At 46.2% G+C, this 24328-nt stretch overlaps 1 protein-coding gene across 27 annotated transcripts in view; it reads right to left on the bottom strand.

Annotated features, from left to right (window-relative positions):
• The window catches only part of MKNK1 (MAPK interacting serine/threonine kinase 1), a 46511-nt gene extending 22407 nt beyond the window's left edge, over positions 1 to 24104 (bottom strand). For 2 of the 27 annotated variants that reach the window (XM_063699102.1, XM_063699115.1), the window contains exons 1-5: positions 24001 to 24084; positions 13911 to 14078; positions 13573 to 13646; positions 3374 to 3475; positions 676 to 773 (exon numbers count right to left, since the gene is read on the bottom strand). In XM_063699102.1, the coding sequence (XP_063555172.1) occupies positions 676 to 773; positions 3374 to 3473 (198 nt within the window). In that variant the 5' untranslated portion in view covers positions 3474 to 3475; positions 13573 to 13646; positions 13911 to 14078; positions 24001 to 24084. The other 25 variants (XM_055347955.2, XM_055348032.2, XM_019017917.4 and 22 more) reach the window with 20 other exon arrangements.
• Positions 24105 to 24328: the final 224 nt, after the last annotated feature.

Here is a 24328-nt window from a genome sequence, read left to right as displayed (position 1 = left end):
TGCTCAGTCACTTTAGTTTTGTTTTTTTCTTTTAATTTTTTTTTTCTGAGACATCATTCAGATGTTACCAAATCAGTCACCTTAGTTTTTAATCCTCACTATCATGCTAACATCTAACACTTGGATAGCATTTTGTGACGTGTAAAGTGTTTCCACCTCTCCCAGGATATTTTAATTTTCATCTTCAAAACTGCCTCAGGAGACCGAAGGGCAGGTATCATCATTTAGAGATGTAGGAACTGAGGCTTACGGACATTTGATGACTTGCCCAAAGTCAAACAGTTATAGTTTGTCAAAAGAGATATTCAGGTAGGCCTTCTAATTCCAAATCTGGTTGTCCACTCCCTGAAGCTGACTTCATTTGTCAGAATAATGAGAAACTTACTATGAGCCAGGCATTGTGCTAAGCACTTTACCTATATTAACTTATTTAATCCTCACAACAATTCTACATAGGTTCTAGTATTATACCCATCTTACAGATGAGAAAACTGAAGGACAGAGAGGTTAAGTAACTTGCCCGAGGTACACAGTAAGTAGAGAAACCAAGATTTGAATCCAGTGAATACAGCTTCAGAGTCCCCATTCTTATGGAATATAACATTTATTTGGTTCAAGATGAGCTAGGAATGACTATTTGCAAAGTAAAGCCTGGCATTCAGCTGAGACACTCACTTTGACGGCATACTCTTTGCCATTCTGTAGGCTCACGGCACCTTGAACTTTGGCATAGGCTCCCTCTCCAAGCAATTCAGAGGTCAGCTTGTACATATCTAGAGGTGAAATGGATGAGAGGAATAACAAGATGAGTCACCCTACTGCAAGCTCAGATGGGAAGAACTTTTGTGGCTCAGCTTCCCTGATCGGACGACACAGGCACCCGATGACTCTAGCACTCAGTGACAAGGAAGACAAGTAGCTTTCCCAGCCACCTGAGGACCCAGTTTCTCAACAACAAGACCACATACAAGGCATCCTGTTCCTCATTCTAGCGATGAGGTTAGCAAAAGGGTCTCAATTCGGCACATACTTCCTGAACATCTACTATGTGCCAGACAGCATAACAGAGTAAGGAATAAAATAAAGGCCAGGTGCGGGGGCTTACACCTGTAATCCTAGCACTTTGGGAGGCCAAGCCAGGAGGATTGCTTGAGGCCAGGAGTTCAGAACCAATCTGGCCAACATAGCAAGACCCCATCTCTAAAATATATATACGCATGATCCCTCTCCTCTAAGGGTCGCAGTCCAGTGGGGAAGACAGACACATACACAGGTGACTCCAGAATAAACCAGGCATTGGTAAATACTATCACAGAGGGACAAGGTACAGTTAAAAAAAAAAAAAAAGTTGGGGGAAGAAAGGGTTAAATCTGTTCAGAGAGGCTGGGCGCGGTGGCTCACACCTGTAATCCCAGCACTTTGGGAGGCCGAGGTGGGCAGATCAAGAGGTGAAGAAATCAAGACCATCCTGGCCAATGTGGGAAACCCCGTCTCTACTAAAAATACAAAAATTAGCTGGGTGTGGTGGCATGCGCCTAAAATCCCAGCTATTTCGGGGGCTGAGGCAGGAGAATCGCTTGAACCCGAGAGGCGGAGGTTGTAGTGAGCCAAGATCGTGCCACTGCACTCCAGCCTGGTGACAGAGTGAGACCCCATCTCAAAAAAAAAAAAAAAAAAAAAAAAATTGTTCAGAGAATCTGGAGGGTCATCAGAGGAGAAGTGGTATGATTTGAATGAATACTCATTTACTCATTTACTGAGCACCTATTATGTGCCAAGTTCTGTGTAAGCACTGGCTATACAAAGGAGAATAAAACACTGTTCTATTTTATACCCCATACATGGAAGTCATTGGAGGCTTCTGAGAAGTCTCCAGAAGTCACCCACAGGAAATAGAAGTAGGATGCAAAGGACGCCTTGAGGTTTTTAGGGTACTGAGTCATAGTTGCTCTAACAGAGTAATAGACCTGGGTTAAAGGAACATCTAGATGACCTGCCCAAGCTCACAAAGAGCACAGCTCTTTGAGCCCCTTCCAAAGGACGCTACATCTCCATCACAGCACTAGCTGCCTGACCTCATCCCCACTCGGCCTCCATTCTTCAGCCTTTTCCTCTTGAGGCACCTAGCATTGAAACCCACAGCCTGAGCAGAAGACATTTCAACCATGAATTAGATTTTATCACTCTCAGTCAGGAGAAGTCCTGTCATTGCACAAGCTGTCCTTAAAAACAGGAAGTACTCTCTTGTGTTAACTGAAAGAGCAAAAGAGCTGTTGATTAGGAAACTATTTGAATACCTTGGGATCTTTGTCTCTCCCCCATCCCCATACCCTGACACACACGGACACACACACACAGACACACACCCCTGCTGTTTGAGTGAAAGGCAAACAAAAAAACCCTGCTGAAAGTACCTTCTTGGTTCCATCACGGTTCGGTCTTTCAGTTGTTTATAAGAGCAGATGGCACACTGTTATTCGTAAGTGTTTTAAATGACATGCTTCTCACAATGGACACACTGGCATTAGCCCTTTACACATATCAGGATAGGTGGGTGGCTGGAGGTCCCATATTCCCAACCTATAAAGTGCTTGTTATTGGAACCACTTTACACAACAGCCAATTCACTAGTGTGTCTGGAAGGCTGGAAGGAGGGACCAAGAGGCGAAGCTACTTCAGACCTCACAACGAAAGAAAACAAAACAGATGAAGTGGGGCACGTTACTCCTAGGAGTAGCTACTGATCCTCTTGGTGCTTTGCACAAGTGTCCAATCACTCCATCACATGCCCAGTGATAACAGGACCCACACTGAGCCTAGTGCCTCGCACACAGAGAGTGTCAAAAAATGTCTGATGACCCAACATCGTTTCTACTGAACACAACACGTATTCTTTAAAATGTAGTCAAACACATACAGCATAAGTAGCTACAATCTGAGAGACAAATTCTCTGCTTACAGGAGACTGAAGTTTCATTTGCGGCCATGGCCTTTGGTGTTTCTCTCTTCCTCTTATATAGTTCTATCTCTCAGCAGCCCCTCCAGGAATAGCTGAGGGAAGAATCACATCTGAAAAAAGGAAGACCCCAGGCAACGCCACTGATAGATGGGTCTTCCTGCTCCCTGAAAAGGAAGCAGTACCTGAGCCATTCACAGGAGGCCAGTGCATCATCTGAGAGCTTTTTCCATCCCCGCTCTCTTTCTGTAATGCCCTGTGTAAACTCCCTCATCCCCATCTTATCTCCCTACCACACAGATAACCACCATCTGGCTCTAACTTGACGCATTCTGTGATCGGACCTGTGGCTCCCGGGATGCTCCTCCCATGCTTGGGAAGCTGCAGGCCCAGATATAGGGAAGTTGTGTGACCAACCTTCAAACTTTCCTGGCAAGGAGTCAGTGGCCTGGGCCCTCCGCTTCTTCTTCCTCCTCCTGTCACCATCTGCGATGGGAAGGGGTTCGCTACTGCCCATCTCTAGGAGATAAGAGGAGATGTAAGGGAAACATCACTGTACTGATCAAGCTGTAAATTTACCCAGAAGGAAAAAAAAAAAGGTAGTGGGGGAGGACCCAGGAGGTTTACACTGATGGTTTTTAAATATCTGTGAAGACTATTGATTTGTTTTGACCCAGGAGGAAAAACTAAAGGCAAAGCTATTACGGGAGATCATTAACTGTGGAAAGGAGCTCAGACAGGCAGGCTAGATTAAAAGAGGCCAGCGGAAGCCTGCTTTAACCAAGCTCATTAGCGCATGGATTTAGATCTGCCACTGGTCAAACCATATTCCCCAAACAGAACAATGACTCCACAGGCAGAACCCCACCTGTGACATCCTCCAGCCTCAGCATTAGAAAGGCAAAACCGAGGGAGCTAGGCAAGAAGGGGGTTGGGAGTGGGGGACCATGCAGATGAGTCATAGGCTCAGCAACATCGCTATGGATGCACACAGGGCACAAATGGCCTGGAGTGGAGACAGCCTCTGTGAAGGCAGCAATAGGGCTGGGGTTCAAAATAGCCCCAAATTACTTCATGTCCAAGAGCACGGACTTGAGTGCCTATGGAGCCTACGGCATCCTCTCCTCCCACAGCTCCTCCATCGGAAGGGCTGCAGGTAGTGCCCATTCAGAAGTCGGCAGTTGACAGGTCTGTGCCAGGCTGCTGGATGAGGTCACTTATTGCAAAAAACCTTATTATCTTTCATTGGCAAGCACCTGGCTCCCCACCTTAAAAGGAGGATTTGTGAGGCAGGCATTCAGACACTGCACAGATTGGGCAGAAAAAGGCCGGATGGAAAGAATAAGCAGGACACTGAGATGGGAAAGAGAAAAAAGGAGGAACAGTGAACCAGTGCCCAATCACAGTCCTGTTTCTAAGACACTCTAGTATGGGCCTTTCCCTGTTAAAGATAAATTACTTATAGAACATGTCATGCCCCTGATCCAGAGTGGAGCCTTAATACTCTTTGCCTGCAGTTAGAAATAATAAGATTTCTCCAAAGTCTCTGGGTCTAAATCCCCGCCAGGGTGATTAAAGCTTTACATCCTTCTAAAATAGAGGCACTGGAGTGCTGATGGGGCATACGATGTGAGAGACTTTTAGACCAACCTTCAATAAACACATGCTCTTGGTTGTTGGTGGTTTTTTTTTTCTTTCTTTTTTTTCTGAGAGCTTTTAAAATGGAAGCTGGTTCTTTGCCCATTGAGGGGAAAGGCCCACTCTCTTCTCAGAGGATCTGGCGGCATACGACCAGAGAAAGAGCAAGTCTGCTAGGAAGACTGATTAGTGCTCATGCAGGTCCATACACTGTTCTCAGACGCAAGTATATGACAGCCATCCGGAGAGAGCATACAGGATGGCACTTTCAACGCCACAATCCAGAAAGCATGGTTACGCAGCCAAGTGCCTGACAGCTCAATTTAGGTGCATTCTCCCATCCATTCTGGGGATCTGATGACAGCACATTTTAAATTATAGTTTAGAATGGGGAACAGATAAACACATGGATAAAAGAAATCCACAGAGCATCTCAAAATATAACTCTAGCCAAGAGCTTCAAACACAAGATATATCTGGGGACTGCAACACCCTATGAATTGAAAGAATTAAACATCTGGCTAGGCACCATGGCTCACGCCTGTAATCCCAGCGCTTTGGGATGCCGAGGTAGGCAGATCACTTGAGGTCAGAAGTTTGAGACCATCGTGGCCAACATGGTGAAACCTGTCTCTACTAAAAATACAAAAATTAGCTGGGTGTGGTGGCGGGTGCCTGTAGAGCCAGCTACTCGGGAGGCTGAGGCAGGAGAATCGCTTGAACCTGGGAGGCAGAGGTTGCAGTGAGCCGAGATCATGCCATTGCACTCCAGCCTGGGTGACAGAGCAAGATTCTGTCTCAAAAAAAAAAAAAAAAAAAATCAGCACCTCAACACCCACCCTCACCAAGGTAAATTAAAAGGAAAAAAGCTGCCCAAATGTATAACATGGTGAGAAATTCAGCAGAAATAAAACACAGGGTCACTCATCTTCAGCTCAGGGAGGGGGTGCTGGCCATCGGGGCAGCAGGCTGAGAAGGAGGAACCATTGTCTCTCTCTCTTGCGCTGACCTTGAATGCAGTCCAGTGGCAACCCGTGTCTGCATCTATTTTCTCATCGGCACCGCAGGCCCAGTGCAGAGGAAACAGATTTGGCTTTCAGCTCTTTCTCCTTCCCCTGTCCACACTTTGATGGAGGGCCCCAGGACAAGCAAAACAGCCAAAAGACAGGCAGAGCAGAGGAGCAGCAAGAGGGCCGGAGGCATTATAATTCACAGGGGACATTCAGGCACACGACTCTAACGAGAAAACCCTGTTAGCGACAATTTATACTTGGTCTTTACCACAGCAGGGCTGAGGGAGCCGCTTGTACGAGAAGCATACCTCAGAGCACCACCGCACACGTAATATTAGATTTTATGGCTTCACACACACACAAAGACAGAGTACCTGGTATATTCTGCATGGATTTCAATGAAAGAGGGTACGCCAGAAGGGACAAATGGTTAAGACTTTCCTTGGGAATGGAACTTGGAGAGTTGTTTCTGAAACTAGGAAGGAAAAAATGTAGGAAGATGGGTGAAGTGAAAGAAACATGCTTAGCTTCCCTGGTTACACAGGGGGAGGCGAGAGGTGTCATAATCTCACCAATGGGTCGCTAGTTGCCCACGTGGAGCCTGGCCACACACTGTTTTCATCACAGAGTCTACTAGCAGGTCTGTGGGGCCTTAATTCATCATGCAAACACTCACGGGATAAATGCTGCCTCAGGGAGTGGGACCCCCGCAGTAAAGCTGCACCTTGGCTCACCTGCTTCCCTTGGCCTAGGAATTCTTCTTGGTCATCAAAAGCTGGCTCAATAGTCCCAACCCTTGTGCAGCTCCCTGATAACTCCAGATGAGTTAAGGTTTCTACAGAGACTCTGGAAGTCAGTTAGGTGCTATGCAAATGGAGGGTGTTAATGAGCAGAACTAGTAGTTGGTGCTCCATCCTCTGCTCCCAAACACCCTGCGAGAAGCTCCACGAGGGCACTGATTTTATTTGGCCTTGAGTGCTCCCCTGTGTTCCTAAAGGCTGAGATTGTCCCCTGTTCACTTGTTTCTCCTACAGATCATGGCACAGTGTCAGACACATAGCAGCCATCAGAAATTGCACTGAAATAGAAATATGAAATGACATGCATACTGTTAGGTGTGGGGTATGTCACACTAGCCTTTTAGGTACCCAGTGCACATCCTGAAAGAAACATGGGTACAACTTTGCCCTGCAGACAATGCAGAGTAAGGCTACTTAGTTTTATGAATCCAGTTCAGGAATTCTACTAATTCCTGGATAAACTCCCTTTTGAAAAAGGGTCTAGGACACAAAACGTCCTTCACTTTCTTATCTTTTCTTTTCTTTTTGAGATGGAGTCTTGCTCTGTCACCCAAGCTGGAGTGCAGTGGCACGATCTCAGCTCAGTACAACCTCCGCCTCCCGGGTTCAAGCGATTCTCCTGCCTCAGCCTCCCGAGTAGCTGGGACTACAGGCACATGCCACCATGTCCGGCTAATTTTTTGTACTTTTTAGTAGAGACGGGGTTTCACCATGTTGGCCAGGCTGGTCTCAAACTCCTGACCTCAGGTGATCCGCCTGCCTTGGCCTCCCAAAGTGCTGGGATTACATATGTGAGCCACTGCGTCCAGCCAGGTCCTTCACTTTCTAAACAGAAGCCTGGTTCTTGCTATAGGATTGGGCAATGTGTCTGTTATTACAGAGGAAGAAGTGAGCACTTCTTTTCAGTTTCAGGCAGATCCCAGCTGGTCTGGAGGCTCCCAGCACTTCCACTGCCTCCAGCCCTTGCCTTCCTCTTGGGAAAGCCTCGGCGGTCCACCACATGTGTCTATTAGTGGAGGTGGAAGTGGAACTGAAGAAGCAGCATGCTGCTTGCTGACACGGAAGGCACACAAGCTTGGCATCAGGCGAGCAAGGCAGAAGCCCTGGTTCAGATATTATAACAGAATGAAGGCCAAGTTACTGTGCCTCTTAGAGTCTCAGTTTCCTCATCTATCAAATAGGTTTAAAAACACACCTGCCCTGTCTACCTCACAGGTTGTTGTAAAGACCCAATGATGGCCAGGTGTGGTGGCTCACACCTGTAATCCCAGCACTTTGGGAGGCCGAGGCAGGCAGATCACCTGAGGTTGGGAGTTTGAGACCAGCCTGACCAACATGGAGAAACCTTGTCTCTACTAAAAGTACAAAATTAGCCAGGCATGGTGGCGCATGCCTGTAATCCCAGCTACTCGGGAGGCTGAGGCAGGAGAATCGCTTGAACCCTGGAGGCGGAGGTTGCGGTGAACTGAGATCGCACCATCGCACTCCAGCCTGCACAACAAGAGTGAAACTCCGTCTCAAAAAAAAACAAAAAATACCCAGTGATATACTTCACATAAATATGTTTCCAAAAACATATGCATATGCACAGGTATGTATGCACACATATGAACCCAACAGAGTAGAAAGACTAGACAGAAATACATAAAACTGCTAATACGCTACAATTTTAAAAAGTGCCAACTATATGGATACTTTGTACACACTATCTCTAATTCTTATCATAATCTCAAAAGGTAAATATTTTTGCCATATTTCAGGTAAGGAAAGAAGCTCAGAGCAGGCAGCCGGTAGATTAAATAACCAACCCAATGCCAAACATCTAGTTAGTGGTTTAACTGGGATTCAAACTCAATGCTGCTCTTTCAAGTCCAGACCATTTCTAATCCATAAGAGTTTTCTTTATGTGATGGGGTGATTTTTATTTTCTTTTTTATATTTGCAGTATTCTCTAAATTGTACACAATGAAACTTATTTTTCCTGCTATTATTGTTTAACTCACGTTTTATTTTTAAATAAAGTACACCATAATCTTTCTCTAATACACATTGGAATTTGGTATCTGATTTTAGTTTTTAAAAATGTTTCTAGATTTCTCTGTATTAAAATTCAACATTCAGTGATGAAAGAAACATTTTAGGAATATTGGTGCCATGAAGATACTAATTTCGCAATCATTCAAAACAACCAATGTTATTTTTATTTTTTAAAAAATGCTACTTCTTAAAAGTAAATATTTTATAAAAACAAATGAAAAAATGTGCTGAACATTGGAGCCTGAGAGCTATGGCTCTCCTCCACTGCACGAACTGCAGCAAGCTGCTTAGCTTCTCTGAGGATCAGTTTCCTTGTATATGAAATGAGGTAAGCAGAAGGCCTGGGCTGCCCATACCACAAGGCTGCTGTGAGGATCAAATAAGAGACTAGAAGTGAAAGCAACACTGACTTACTCTTCAATAATGCTATATTTATTGGGCACCTACTGATCGTCTGGTGCTAGACAGTGAGAGTATAAGAGAAGACACAGTCTCTTCCCTGATGGCGTTTAAATCTGCTGCTGACGCTTAAAACAATTTCAACATAGTAGGACAAGTGCTGGGACAGGGAGGTACCAGGTGCCGTGGAGCAGGAGAGAGGAAGCTAACCCAGTTGGGTAACTAGAGGAAGAGACAGCTAAGCCTCAATACCTGAGGGATGAGTGGGACAGGGCTGAGGCCTGGGAGAGAGTGTCCCAGACCAAGGAAGGGCACAGGCTGAGGCCTGGAGGAGGGATAGAAGGCCGGTGGGGGCCACTGGTGATCGCTCAGGCTGGCGGGGGCACAGAGCACATGGGAGGAGGGATGACATTAGCTCACAAGCAGTCTCATCGTCATCGATGATAATAAATGTCTCCATTCCTAGGCATACGTTTATCTTGTTTTCTCCATTAAAATAGGAATGCATGTTTCGTCTCTTTGTAAAACCTGTGAGTGAACGAGCACTGATGGTACTGAAGGTATATTAAGTGTTAAGGATACAGATCCAGGAATCATCCTGGTTCCTGCAGGGGAGAGGTACAGAGAACTCATAGAGCAGATGAGGAAGGGTTAGGGAGGCTCCCTAGAAGGACTACTGCAGCACAGAGATTCCTGACATGCAAGCATCCATCCACCATTCTGCCCCAGAAAGTGACCTCGAGGCCCACCCTCTGGAAGAACTGTGTTACTTCTCCATAGTCTTATGAGCCACATTGTCCCCAAAGGAACCAGATCTGTACTCCAAATTTTGAAGAGCCTGCAGAGAACTCATCAGCTTTCATATCTGTGCATGAAACCAGAGATGATCCTCTCCCCACTAAGAACCCGACTTTGCTGGCTAGCTTAGCTCTGCAAACTTAGCTCACACTCCTCTCCCAACCACTTCAGAATTCTTTTCAAGGTCTCCCCAACCTTTAAGAGCAATTTCCCTCAGCCACAAGAGCTTTCTTGAGAAGAAATAGTGGTGAGAGCAAGCAGAGAAGTGTAATTACCAACCCAGCTGCCTTCTCGGGCATCAGCTAGCTGAGCATTCCAAAACAAATGGAGAACGGAGAAAATGATCAGGAACTGAGGGACTGAAAGGAAGTGTCATGGGCACTCTTAAGGAAGTGGCCAAGACTAAGAAATGTGAGACAGAGGAGGCAATGAGGGGGTGCCTGGGGAGACTGACCCCAGAACATTTACATCTTTGAAGTAGTAGCCGGAGCAGTATTAGTTAGAGTCCACATGACTACTCCTAGTAGTGACATTACTCACACACACACATGCTGCTTACTGTAGGCCAGGCAGCATTCTAAGCACTTTACCAACGCTACACTTTACATATACTGACTTATTTAATCATCACTACTTTATGAGCTAAGTATCCAGATTTTACAGATGAAGAAACTGAAGTACAAAGAGATTAAATGATTTGCTCAAGGTTGCATAGCTCGTAAGTGGCAGAGCTGGGATCTACATCTCGATGGTCTGGCTCAGAATTCAAGCTTTTAACCATTACACTGTATTTAAACCTTAATGCTGAAAGGCAGAAGGGGTAGCTAGTAAAAGTAGCCAGGCACCAATGAGAATGCTTTTGTTTATAAACCTTAGCACAGAGCTTCCCTGCTGATGTGCTGTGAATGAGGTATTGATCCCCTCATCAGGCCTCCAGTCACTCACTGTTACTTAGGTGTGCAGAACAGTATCATTTTCAGCGTGTGCTATGATGTGAAAAGGTTGGGCAGCACTGCCCTAGCTTCTGGAAATATGAAGGCATTATTACCACATTATCATCATCCTATTAATCAAAAACTTCATTTATCTGAAGTTTCTTCTTCTTGCTCTGAGCTTGCCTTGTATTTTGTGTTTTGTCATCTTATGAAAGATGAGCTACCAACCAAAGTCCACCTACATTATTTCATGGCAGTTCTGGTGTCAGGGACAGGCTACGTTCTTCTGCCTGACCCATTAGTGGGAAGATTTGGTTTTGTGGCATCATGATTATGCTGGGACAAGGAAAGGGTACACTCAAACAGACACTAGTCAGATTTAACACATGATGGATGAAACGAGCCACTTGTAAAGTCAGCTCAATCAAAGGACCGTCTGTCCATAGCGATACTGCAAGGGGCTAAGGTATTCTTTCCCCAAGAGTCTGGTGTGAGGGGAGGCTGGGCTGCAGCATGCAGGTGGCAGCATCTCACTCCGCTGCAATGAAACTGGCAGGTGAGGCCTGCTAGGGTGCCAGCAAGGGATCCCCCACAGGCCTCAGACAGGACTGGGGGCCTGAGAGTCCTAGAGACAAAAGGTCACAACTCCAGTCCGTCTTCTCCCTCTGTTCTGATTCTGGGATCACAGGCAGCCTTCAGAGCTGTCACTGCATCTCCTGGTGGAAGGAACAAGAGGAAGGACATGGAAAGGGAGAATGAAGTGTGTGCTGAAGAAAGAGCAAGCAGGAGGAAAGGGCTGGATGGGAGTGGGGAGCAGCGTGTAGAAAGCTGACAAAGGTGGGCTGCACTCAAGGCCCCCAAGCACAAACGCAGCCCACGAGGCTCTCCAACCCCAAGCCCCTGTCTACCTTCCAGCCTCAGCACCCAACACAGCCATTGTTTCATGTAAAAATGAAACTAGTGGCTAGTTTCACTTGCCATTCCAGGGATCCCACACATGCTTTTCCTTGAGTCAAGTGCTATACTTTGGTTTGCCGCAGAAGTACTTTATGAGCATTTCTATTTTGTTACACAGAATATTAAAGAGATCCGTACTCAGGGTTGGAATTCAATAAAACTGACAATTTTTGCTACTTCATCAAAGACATTCTTGTGTGAAAATGGCATTAAAAAAAAGCCGGGTGTGATGGCTCATGCCTGTAATCCCAGCACTTTGCGAGGCTGAGGTGGGCAGACCACCTGAGTTCAGGAGTTCGAGACCAGCCTGGCCAACATGGCAAAACTCTGTCTCTATTAAAAATACAAAAATTAGCTGGTTGTGGTGGCAGGTGTCTCTAATCTCAGTTACTCAGGAGACTGAAGCAGGAGAATCACTTGAACCCGGGAGGCGGAGGTTGCAGTGAGCTGAGGTCATGCTGTTGTAGTCCAGCCTGGGTGACAAAGTGAGACTCCATCTCAAAATAAAAACAAAAACAAAAACCTGGGAGTACATAGCAGTGGAGAATACAGTGGCCACTGGCACGGTTCAGCATCACCACCTTGACCAAGGCACCAACAGTCTTACTCATTGTTGCTTTCCAGCAACAGACAGCATCTTAGTATGATTACAAAAATCATTTTGACTGTGCAGATTCCTAAAGGAGTTTTGGGGACCCCCATGGTCTGCAGTGTATGCTGCGAACCACTGGCCTAGGTGATGGGGAGGGACTGGGTGTGACTGGAGCTGTGCCTCGGGGCCACGGAACTGACTGTGATGTGAAGAATAAACTGGAGGCTAGAGCAAGAGGGCTGAAAGAGGCTGCTGGAACAGCCCGGGGCAGGGCGAGAAAGGCCTACAACAGAGACAGGGAGAGCAGGGAGAGCAAGGAAGAGAAGGTGAGGTGTGTAACAGAGTGAGGGAATGAAGTCATCGAGGCAGAACTGGTTCTAGTCCTACCAAATGACTGAAGAAGGTGGGGGCAAAGACCACAGCCCTCCTTGAAGGAAGGGACAGTGTTTAATTCCTCTGTATCCCCACTACCTAGCATGCAGCCAGGAAGAGGAGGGCCTCATATACTTATGATTACATGTTTATTAACCAAAGTCAGGTCACCATAAGAACAGTAGGACCATCAAAGAGGGGGAAAATTCAGGAAGTGGAGCTGGCTGGGGACGGGGAGCAGGGAAAGACAATGGCACCACCGGGGACCTTCAGATGAAGAAGGGTGACACACAGCCACCAGGGACTATGAAAACTCACCGATCAGGCTAAAACCACTCTCACTCAGCCCTCATCTGACCCAAATCTGCAAATGAGGCATTATTCATAATCTCCCACGCATGACAAAACCTCTGGTGACAGTGTAACACAGAACACTTCAAAATGTCATCATATATATCATATATATGTTTAAAAAAACCTGAAAAGATACATCTCAAATTATTATTATGTTTTGAGCTAGGGTCTCGCTCTGTCATCCAGGCTGGAGTGCAGTGGCACAATCTCGGCTCACTGCAGCCTCCGCCTCCCGGGTTCAAGCAATCCTCTTGCCTCAGCCTCCCAAGTAGCTGGCACTACAGGCGTGTACCACCATGCTTGGCCAGTTTTTAAATTCTTTGTAGAGACAGTCTTGCTATGTTGCCCAGGCTGGCCAAATTATTAGCAATGGTTATTTGGGGAGGGACAGTGTCTAATTCCTCTCTATCCCCACTGCCTAGTATGGAGCCAGGCAAAGAGGGGCTTCATATACTTCTGCTGTATTTTATCTTGTTTTGTTATGAAGTAGTTGTTTTAATTTCATAATTAAATAGATCTGGCCAGGGGCAGTGGCTCATGCCTGTAATCCCAGCACTTTGAGAGGCCAAGGCAGGCAGATCACTTGAGGTCAGGAGTTTGAGGCCAGCCTGGCTAACATGGTGAAACCCGTCTCTACTAAAAACAAAAATTAGCTGGGTGTGGTGGTGAACGCCTGTAATCCCAGCTACTCAGGAAGCTGAGGCAGGAGAATCGCTTGAACCTGGGAGGCAGAGGTTGCCGTGAGCCGAGATTGCACCACTGCACTCCAGCCTGGGCGACAGAGGGAGATTCTATCTGAAAAAAAAAAAAAAAGAAAAAAAAGTAAATAAATATGTTTTAGTTACATGTTTTCCTTATGACCCTGCCATGTCATTCTGTAGAAATGTGTTCCTCCTACTAAGCGTTATCTGAGTCGTACCAGGGCAGCTCCGCTATTCCTAGCTAACTAACTAAGTGCTGAAAACCACGGTCTCTTACCCGCCCCTTCCTCTGGATGTATCAGATCATTTCAATTTGAAGTAATCTAAAAGGATAACTAAAATGTACACCCAATCTTACCTACAGGTTTTTCCAACTTTTGAGAAGATACCGTCTGTAAACTTGAAATCCCAAATGAAATAAAGCTCCTGTCAGGAAGTTGGTGTCTTCCAGCTACACGAAGTGTCTCAATGGCCTTTGTGCGTAGCTGGCAATCTTCAGTTCTCCATCGGCCTCTGACATGGAAACCTTGAAAAAGCAGAAATAGAAAGGAAATCAAAATGCTGACTTCTTTAAAAGGACCAGAAAACAGAAAGATCAATCTGAACGTGCCCCAAACCTATGAGTTACCCCACTAAGTAGATATACACACAGCAATCACAGGTTTCCCATCTTTAAAATCAGACATTTGAATTAAATTTTTTGTAGAGATAGAGTCTTGTTATGTTGCCCAGGCTGGCCAAATTATTAGCAATGATTATTTGGGAAGGGGTGGCTTCTAATTCCTCTCTATCCCCACTGCCATTAAGCACTGGAAGATTTAACAAAGGTCTGAGTGAAATTTTTCAGATTCTGTTTCCATTATGGGATTCCAGACCCAAAAAGATGTAACTGGACCTGGATGATAGAGATAAGACACCTCTGCTCTGAGGAGTCTCAGGCAAAAGATAAAAGTTGACAGGCCAGGTGTGGTGGCTCGTGCCTGTAATCTCAGCACTTTGGGAGGCCGAGGCAGGTGGATTGACTGAGCTCAGAAGTTCAAGACCAGCCTGGGCAACATGGTGAAACCCATCCCTACAAAAATACTAAAATTAGCCAGTCATGGTGGCACACACCTGTAGCTGCTTGGGAGGCTGAGGCGGGAGGATTGCTTGAGCCCAGGAGGTGGAGGCTGCAATGACCCAAGATCATGCCACTGCACTCCAACCTGGGTGACAGAGAGAGGCACTCCTCTGCTATCCACATTTTTAGAGAAATGAGCTGGGCTCTCTCTCTTAGTGGCCAAGTCCAAGTCTCACAGGCAAGAGGAAACAGAGCCCGAAAGATAAAGTAGATGCTGAGAGCGGGAGGTGGCATGAATGGGAACAAGGTTTTGTGTCGAATACATAATTATTGCTAGTTTTCAATCTGATGACTTCATTTTCTCTATGTTCACTGTTATTTTAGTACCATGGCTCTAGCTATACAAGTCAAAGTTGCTTTGTCAACTTCCCTATGAAATAAATATGCATTTCCCCTTTTCTCGGTGGAGAAGCCCTGAAAATGCAGTTTAACTCTGAATTCTGAGCCAAAATTTCTAAAAAGGCTTTCTAACTGGAAGTTGGGTGTGTTTCACCATGACCTCAAACCACATGCCCCAAGTGGGACTTGTGCCCAACCCCCACCCACTGCCTCCTTCCTCTGACTTCTCTTCTTCCCTATCAGATCACGTCATCCTGCCAGTTATTCCTCAAAGGCGAGCACTTATCTTTTTCATCTTTGCATTACCAGCATCTAACATAGTATCTGGCAAAAATGGGCTCTAGTGAATCTGAATGAATTACTTAATACACGAAATATCTCTTTAACATCCAGTAAAGATGTTAGCACATTGGACAGTCCTTCCTACTATGCTCTTTATTCCCAAACAAATCTGAAACCCAGTGAAACTGTTTCCAGGGCCTAAGGAAACTCAGGGCATGCTCTCTTTCTTCACTTCTACTACCACACTTCCAGGGACAGCCTTGAACACCATCCAACGACAGGATCTGGCTCCATTAGCCAGGCTGGAGTGCAGTGGCATGATCTTGGCTCACTGCAGCCTCCACCTGCCAGGCTCAAGTGATCCTCCCACCTCAGCCTCCCAAGTAGCTGAAACTACAGGCACGAGCCACCACGCCTAATTTTTGTATTTTTTTGTAGACACAGGGTCTCACCATGTTGCCCAGGCTGGTACTGAGCTCCTGAGCTCAAGTGATTTGCCTGTCTCAGCCTCCCAAAGTGCTGGGATTATGGGCGTGAGCCACCACGCCTGGCCTGAGCTTCCATTCTGTCTTTAGTCTTGTCATAGCTTTAGACCCCCACCTGGTCCCTTCTTGTTACCTATGGTAGGAGTTGGCAATTTTTTTTCTGTAAAGTGCCAGATGGTAAATATTTTAAGCTTTGTGTGTCACATGATCTTTGTTATGACTCAATTTTGCATTTGTAGAGAGAAAGCAGTAGACAATATGTAAATCAATGATTGTAGCTATATGTCAATAAAACTTTATTTTTGGACACTGAAATTTAAATTTCATTTGATTTTCACGTGTCATAAAATATTGATCTTTTCTTGATTTCTCCCCAACCACATAAAAATGTAAAAAGTACATTAGTTTGCATCCACACAAAAACAGGCGGTGAGTCAAATATGGCCTGTGGGCCATAGTTTGCCAACCCTTGGCCTACAGTAGAAAAAAAACCCCTCAGAATTCCTTATGGGCTTTGTGTTATTTTGCCATGTGGAGCCACCTTAGCCTGGGGAAGTAGAAAGCACAGGGCTTTTGGGCATTAGGTCCTAGGTTCCAGTTCTGGCCCTACCATCTACCAGCCGGGTAGCCTTGGACATAAAATTCAAACTCTCTGAGCTTTACTACCATCGTCTATAAAATGGGGCAATAACACCTAGATCACAGAGTTGTCATGGCAATTAAGTGAGCTAATGTATATAGAGCTCATGGCACCAGTATCTGGCATACAGTAGGCACTCAATAGTAACTCTTATTCCAGCTTCTGACATGGCTTCTCCAGATCAACTGCAGCTCTGGAAAGCAACCCAGCCACTCTGTGAACCACAGTTGGCCACAGGAGGGAATAAACTGACAGCAAATACAAAGGCAGAGAGAGAATGTGGAGGTTTTCAGATACATGCCACAGGATTCTAAGTGCCTGGTTAGCCCTAATTCCTTCTGGCACCATTTAAAATTCCTCTGGTCCCTTTTTCCTCCTCAAAAATTACTTCTGACTCTCACAGTTCTTAAAGATTCTTAGCATTCTTTACCAACTACCCAGATGGACCCTGGAGCCCTCTCCTCATTCCTGTACCTCCGGCTGGTATAGGGCTGGGGTGGGGAAGGGTGACCATGGCCAGACCAAACCTACACAGATCCATCGGCCTGCAGCTGGGTCTTAAGTAGGCTGGGCCTGGCGAGGCACCCAACTCTCTCTCAATTGTTCATGAATTTCTTGCTGTACTGGGAATTAAATTTCTTCAGTGCTTAAGAACTAGACCTTCTACGGACGTTTTAGAGCAAAAAAAAAAAAATCACCATGTATACAAACAAAAGATCCATCACATTACTTTCAAGACAGAAAACATCAGTGAGGCACAGGTAAGGCTAAGATTTATGGCGTCTCTACCCTTGGTCCAAAAAGCCAGATCTCGACCTGTCACTTCCTTGCTCTAAAACTTCTAATGGGTGTCCACTGCCTCTGGAGTAACCAAGCTTCTGTGCTGTCACTCAGGGCCTCCATCAACTTGTCCCAGACCAACCCTTTATGGGAGTCTTAACCTGCAGTCTAGTCAAAAGGGACTGTATTTCCACCTAATTGCTCTAAGCAATTCCCAGCTTCCCACACTTGTGCATAATTAAATTACCTGTAACATTTTATTACACATCTTCCCCTAGACTGTGAGCCAGGGACAGGGTAGAGACTATGTCTCCTTCATCTCTGGGTCCCCTACACCTATCAGAGGCTCTGGCATGGGGCAACCACTTCATAATTGTTAATGAATGGAGGGAAACAGCTGAAGTTATTCTTCCCTTAAGCTGTTTTAGCTGGACTCTTATTAGAAGACCGAGTACAGTCTGGGTCACTGCCACAAAGCAGAAAAACCGAAGAGAAAGAAAAGAGGCATGACCAATGTGATCCAAGCCATGGAAAATAGGTTTTAAGAGTGAGGTTAAAGAGACCAAGGCTGTTTAGCCAGGAGAAGAGAAGATGGGGTCTAACTGGATTCTGGCTTTAAGTACAGAAAAGGTTCTCATGAGAAAATCTTGATCTCATCCTCCCTTTAAAATCAGAAGAAACTTTTCCATATTCATGGAAAATGGAACAAGAAGAAATGGCTTAAGTTAAGGCCTGAAGGGTTTAAGCTGGACAGAAAGAAGAACCAAATTAGGCACCACTTTTCCAGAGATACTGTTATTGTACTTTTGGCAAGTGAATTGGAGGAGTCTTGCTTGGCACTCTTGTTGAAGGCTGTGAAAAAAGTAATACATGTGCTGCTCTGTTCCTGTTTACTGTGGAGAGAGGTGAAAACACAAGTCAGGTAAGATTTTCTAACGAGCCACTGATTTTTATTGACCCATTTCCTATAGGCACTTTCTGCCATGTTATGCATTGCAACCATGTGTTGGAACAATCTAGTATCTCAAAGGTTCCTGACAGGGCAATGGAAAGAAAGAGAAGGTAACAATGCGGGGGAAGGGAAAATGGCCCTAATAAATATACTTTCTATAAAAACAGTACCAAACTGGGCATTCATATATTTATTAATATTATTACTATTAAAGCTCACATTCATTGAGCACCTACTGTGTGCCAGGCACTGTGCTGTTGTATCTCAATTCTCATAACAACCCCATGAGGTAAGTAATATTTGTATTCTCATTTTACAGATGAAGGAACAGAAACTCAAGAAGATTAAATAACTTGCCCAAGTCACACAGGTAGCAAGTGACAGAGCCAGGACTCAAACCCAGGTAGTCTGACTCTAGAGTCCATATACCTAACTACTGTCTCTCTGTAAGGATGAGAGGCTGGAATATAAACTCTAGTCTCTCTGAATCCTGTTTATATTCTCATTTCTTCCTCATACAGTCCCAAGCCAGGGCATTAGCAAGAGTTGAGGCCTCAGAAGCGAACCAAAATACTCCTCTGATTATCAGCATCTATAAAATGGGGGCAATTACACCCACATCACAGAGTTGTCATGAGAATTAAGTGAGCTAATGTATATGGAGCTCATGGCATCAGTGCCTGGCATACAGTAGGCACCCAATAACTAGTAACTGTTATTCCCGCTTCTGATATGGCTTCCCCAGATCAGCTGTGGCTCTGGAAAGCAACCCAACGACTCTGTGAACCATAACTGGCTGCAGGAGGGAATAATCTGACAGCAAATACAAAGGAAAGAAACAGACTGAGGACTCTCAGATGATAATGAGCAGATGCAGGACTTGAATGCCAGCCTCTGCACTCCAAGTTAGTGCTCTGTCCTACTTACAGACTCTTGTTGAATTTGAGGGTGAGAAAATGAAGAGACAGGATGTGCCAAATGGGCTGCCTCCCCCGACAGACCCTTTTGTAATGTCAATCTCCCATCAGAACCCATGCCTGAAATACCAGGGTCCTGCAGCTTCTGTAAACTGGTTCTAAGATTCTACTAGCTAAGGATGGCAATGCACTGATTTATGGCACTGTGGGTGCTGCCAAAATGCTCACCTATTAAACCTATCAAGCAGACCTAGTCCATGCAGCTTCCAAACTAGGCCAGTGATTCACCGTTTAAGCCTCTTCACCGATGTCCCCATTCTGGGACCATCTTTGCTCCAGTCTAACCTCCGTCCTGCTGCCAGAGAAAACAGAGCGCCAGTCAGGGCATTTGGAGCCTCGTAGCATAAGGAAGATAACATGGGCCTTTGAACTCAGCACTGCTAGTTTTGAACCAAGCTGTGCCCTTACTATCTATCTAACCTTGGGGAATTCACTTTAATCTTTCTGAGGTCTGGTTTCCTCATCTTTAGATTGGAGATAAATAGGCCTATATTACAGGATTAAATATAGGATGTAAAGCAACCAGCATACTGCAAGCCACAAAGCAAAGGAGACACTTGATAAATGCTAGTGTTCTGCTCCCTACTCCACTCTCTACATTTTAGCCAAAATCTGCCAATTCGGCTTATTTCTTCTCCTCACCAACTCCTCCCACAACACACACACACACACACACACCCCTACACCTGTGCATTTCTGCCTCTCAACCATTGCTCAAGCTGTTCCTTCTCCCAGGAATAAACTCCCTCCAAGGCCCAGCATAAATTCTCCACCTTCAGGAATCCTCTGGTCATGCTGGGATTGATTTCTCCTTCTCCCAAACTCCCACTTTGTTTACATTCCTTACTACATTTACCATAGTCAGTCTGATTTCAGTTATTTATGTACTTATCTATCTTCCCAACTACACTGGAGGGAGAAGGTTCTGAGAAGACAATTATTTATAGGAGGGCAGGAAATGTGTTGTTTTCCTCTGTGTATATTTCTCAATACCAGGGTCTTGTACATAGCAGGAGCTCAATATGTGCTTACCGAATTGAATCTTTCCATCCTATACTGGGAATCTTTACAGAAAGATCCCGGACTGCGTTCATTCTAAAACTGCATTTACTGCCTAACTTAATAGGCAATTTTTGAAGTACATGAATATTCCTAAACTAAGATCCGGTAATACTCATGTGGGCTTGTTTCATTCCTTCATCCATTCTTCCAATACACTCTGGACTCTTCTTGGGATCTCTCTCCAACATATAAGGAGACATTGCTGGGACAACACTTCTCACTCACGGAGATCTGGGAGCAAGCTCTTTGGAGAACTGTTCCACCCCACTGGGTAGGAGGTGACTGCCATTAAAACCACACGAAAACCCAGAGTTGTGGAATTGGAAAGTAGATCTGAATGATCTGCCTTAGTTTCCAAGCTATAACATAGAGTTAAAAACACTAAAAACAGTGTCTGGAACACAGCAAGTGTGCAATAAATGTTCGATGTTGTATTAACAACGTAGTAGACTGGAAAAAACAGAGTCATGACATTTCACTTCTAGAACTATCTCCACTACTGACTGATTCCTTGTGTAATCTTTTTTTTTTTTGAGACAGAGTCTCACTCTGTCGCCCAGGCTGGAGTGCAATGGCACAATTTCAGCTCACTGCAACCTATGCCTTCTGGGTTCAAGCGATTCTCCTGCCTCAGCCTCCCAAATAGTTGGGATTACAGGCACCCACCACCATGCACAGCTAATTTTTGTATTTTTAGTAGAGACGGGGTTTCACCACGTTGGTCAGGCTGGTCTCGAACTTCTGACCTCAGGTGATCCACCTGCCTTGGCCTCCCAAAGTGCTGGGATTACAGGCGTGAGCCACACACCGGCCTCCTTGTGTAATCTCAATCAAGTCCTTTCCCCATCTATAAAATGAAAGTGGCAGAACCAGATGGTTGGTTTCCAAGCTCCTTCTACCTTCAACCATGTAAATTTTTCTATGATCAAGAAATAACTTTCTCTTCCACATGCTGAGGCTGTTGGCAAGGGAAAATGTGCATTTATAGCTGCTGGTCCCCAGATGGGAGGAACCACTGTTTCCCAAGGCCAAGGGCAGAGTAACTGATTAGAAAACCACCTGTGAGCTTTCCCCTGTTTGAACTGTACTATTAATACACCCAGTGCAGGTCTCTGAACAGAGCATTACCTACCTTCCAACAAAACTCACAGTCAAGGCAAGACAAGAGCCTGAAAACAATGGCTGCAATGAAGAATCCTTGCTTGTGCAGAATTCTTGTACTTTCTTGTTTTTGATGCCTGTAATTAGGGCATCAGTCTAAACTGGGGCCCTCCTTAGGCACAAAGAGGAGGAAAAACACAAAGTCCAATTCAGAACCTGACAGCTCATAAAACAAGGGCCAAACCTAGTAAATAAAAAATGTCACTGACTCACTTAACCACAAACACTGAAGAGGCCTACTATGTGCTGGCCCTATGCTGGACAGAGGAGGAAGGAAAGAGACATGGTCCCTTAGCACCCACGTACTCAGAGTACGTATGGAGTGTACATATCCCTAGGCAGACTATGATGAGAGCTATATTAGAGGGTCAGCCTTTGCTACAGAAGACAGAAAGGGGAACAACTAATCCAGCAGAAAGCTCAGAAAAGCTTCACCATGGAGGCCACATGAGATGTAAGCCTTGAAAGATGAGGAGGAGGAGGGAAATCCAGGAAGAGAGAATATAAGCAAAGGCTCGAGCAGGAACATGCAGGGAGTGTTTGAGAAACAGAGATTTGGCCGGGCACGTTGGCTCACACCTGTAATACCAGCACTTTGGGAGGCCCAGGCAGGCAGATCACCTCAGGTCAGAAGTTTGAATCCAGCCTGGCCAACATGGCGAAACCCCGTCTCTACTAAAAATACAAAAATTAGCCGGGTGTGGTGGCTCATGCCTGTAATTCCAGCTACTCAGGAGGCTGAGGCAGGAGAATCACTTGAACCTGGGAAGTGGAGGTTGCAGTGGGCCGAGATTGCGCCACTGCACTCCAGCCTGGGTAACAAAGTGAGACTCCATCTCAAAAAAAAGGAGAAACAGAGACAACTAGTTTATTTTGACTGAAGCACAGGTTGCAGGTTTGGGAAAACCAAGGGAAACAGGGAGGGGAGAGGTGTGGGAACAAACTGTGCAGGAACTTGTCTGAGGCTGGAGTCCACACTCTACATCCAGCTTGTCCAACCCGCGGCCCTGGATGGCTCTGAATGTGGTCCAACACAAATTCATAAACGTTCTTAAAACACTGAGATTTTTTTGCAATTTTTTTTAAAGCTCATCAGCTATTGTTAGTGTTAGTATTTTATGTGTGGCCCAAGATGGTTCTTCTTCTTCCAATGTGGCCCAGGGAAGCCAAAAGATTGGACACCACTGCTCTATATAGTAGGCAATGATGCCCACCAAGGTTTCCGAGCAGTGTCTCAGGAAGAGCACAGGGGCACCCATGAAGAGGATGCAAAAGGAACCAAGTAATTCAATTACTCTGGGACCACATTACAGGAGACCACATGCACTTTCTAAGCACGTGCTGGGCTCTGACAGCTCCTGTTCACAGAGCTTCCCTCTCCCATGGCTTCGCTTCATGCAATCTGAGTTGCCATCCCCCACAACTGTCAATATCTGCAAAATACCAGAGTAACAGGACTCCTAACCAACTCTCTGGATTACAGAGAGAAGTGTTGAGGTGGGAGCAGATGGGCAGAGGGGGCACCAAAGCCTCTAGCTGGCTCAGTTCCATATAAAACCCAACCCTGGATTTCCTGTTCACATCACTTCCAGCCCAGCCCTCTAATGAAGGGCTGAAGCTAAGGAGAGTGGGCCGAAAGCACCTGGCTGATGGGTGGTGATCCAGTGAGACATTACACCTACTGTCCAACATGTGCCTGGCGCATGGGCAGTGGTGTCCTTCCCATTCTGCAGGGTCAGTTCCATCTGTAAATCCCACTGAGGCTTCAAGGCCCAGGTCACATCAACTCTTCTCTCAGAGCCTTTCTAAAGTACCCCAATCCAAAATGACCAAGATCCTAGAAATCACAGCTACCATGTATTCAGCACCCATTACATGACAGGCGCCATACTAGGTGACTTCCATATAATCCTATTCACCCTTCACAATGACCCTATTATGGCCATTTCCTAGGGAAGAAAGTGAAGCTCTGGGAGGGGAAGCAGACTTGCCCCAGGACACACAGCTAAGAGGTGGAAGAGATGAGATCTAAACCCAGGACTCCCTGACCCTGAAGTTGAGCACTTCTAACAACACTTCATTCCTGTGAGCCTGCCTGCCTCTGATCTGCCACTGTCAGGGAGCTTGGAGCTCTCTAGAAGACAGGGTGCACCTGACACTCTTATTACCTTTCCCTGTGGACAGCCACCCACACAGGCAGGAGCCTTTAAATACTGGAAATAAATGAAAACAATTAACTTAAAAATAACGCAGTACACAGATTCCACAAATTCCTCACGTGAAAAACTATTCATGATACTGGACTGCCTGAGCCCTGCGCCCAGCCATAGCCTCGGTCCTGATCCCTGGGAGAGACTGAGTCTCAAACGGGCCACAGAGTAAGCGCCATCTCGGACACCGGCCGCGCCCCGACCCCAGGCACAGAGGTCGTAGACAGCTCGGGACAGTCCTGAAAAGCGTCCCCTTAGGCTGTCCCTCCGCAGCTGAATCGGGTCGTGACCTCGGGCAGCGGTGAAGGCCCTGACTGCCCCCTTCCGGGCACACGAGCTCACTCACAGACCCCGGCCCCATTTAGCTCGGAGGAATACCTCGCAGGTCACACTTTTACCTTCGCTGGCTCCCGCCGGGGAGCGGTCGCGCGCACCCCTACCTGCAGATCGCTCCTCCGAGAACGCGGAAGAGGCGGTGCTAGATCCAGGGGGTGGGCCCGACCAGAGTGGAGGGTGAGGGGCGGAGCTGCGCCTGCGCCCTGATGGCTACCCAGGGCCGCCTGAGGGCAGGGGGCTCGAGCTGAGCGAACTGCGCAGGCGTGACAGGGAAGAGGCGGGGAGAGGGGAGATTGCTGGCAAGCGGGTGGGGCTTAGCTCCTCCGGCGCTTTCTTTTCCGAATGGAGGGTGGAGAAGCCCGGGAAGGTAGGAGGCCGGGAGCGACAGGTGTAATTAACATGTACTGAGAGCTTCTGCAGGCCAGGAAGGAA

This window comes from Gorilla gorilla, chromosome 1 (assembly GCF_029281585.2).
Source record: "Gorilla gorilla gorilla isolate KB3781 chromosome 1, NHGRI_mGorGor1-v2.1_pri, whole genome shotgun sequence".
Lineage (NCBI taxonomy): Eukaryota > Metazoa > Chordata > Mammalia > Primates > Hominidae > Gorilla > Gorilla gorilla.
Note: the sequence above shows the minus strand (reverse complement) of the source record. Positions and strands in the feature narration are given on the sequence as shown.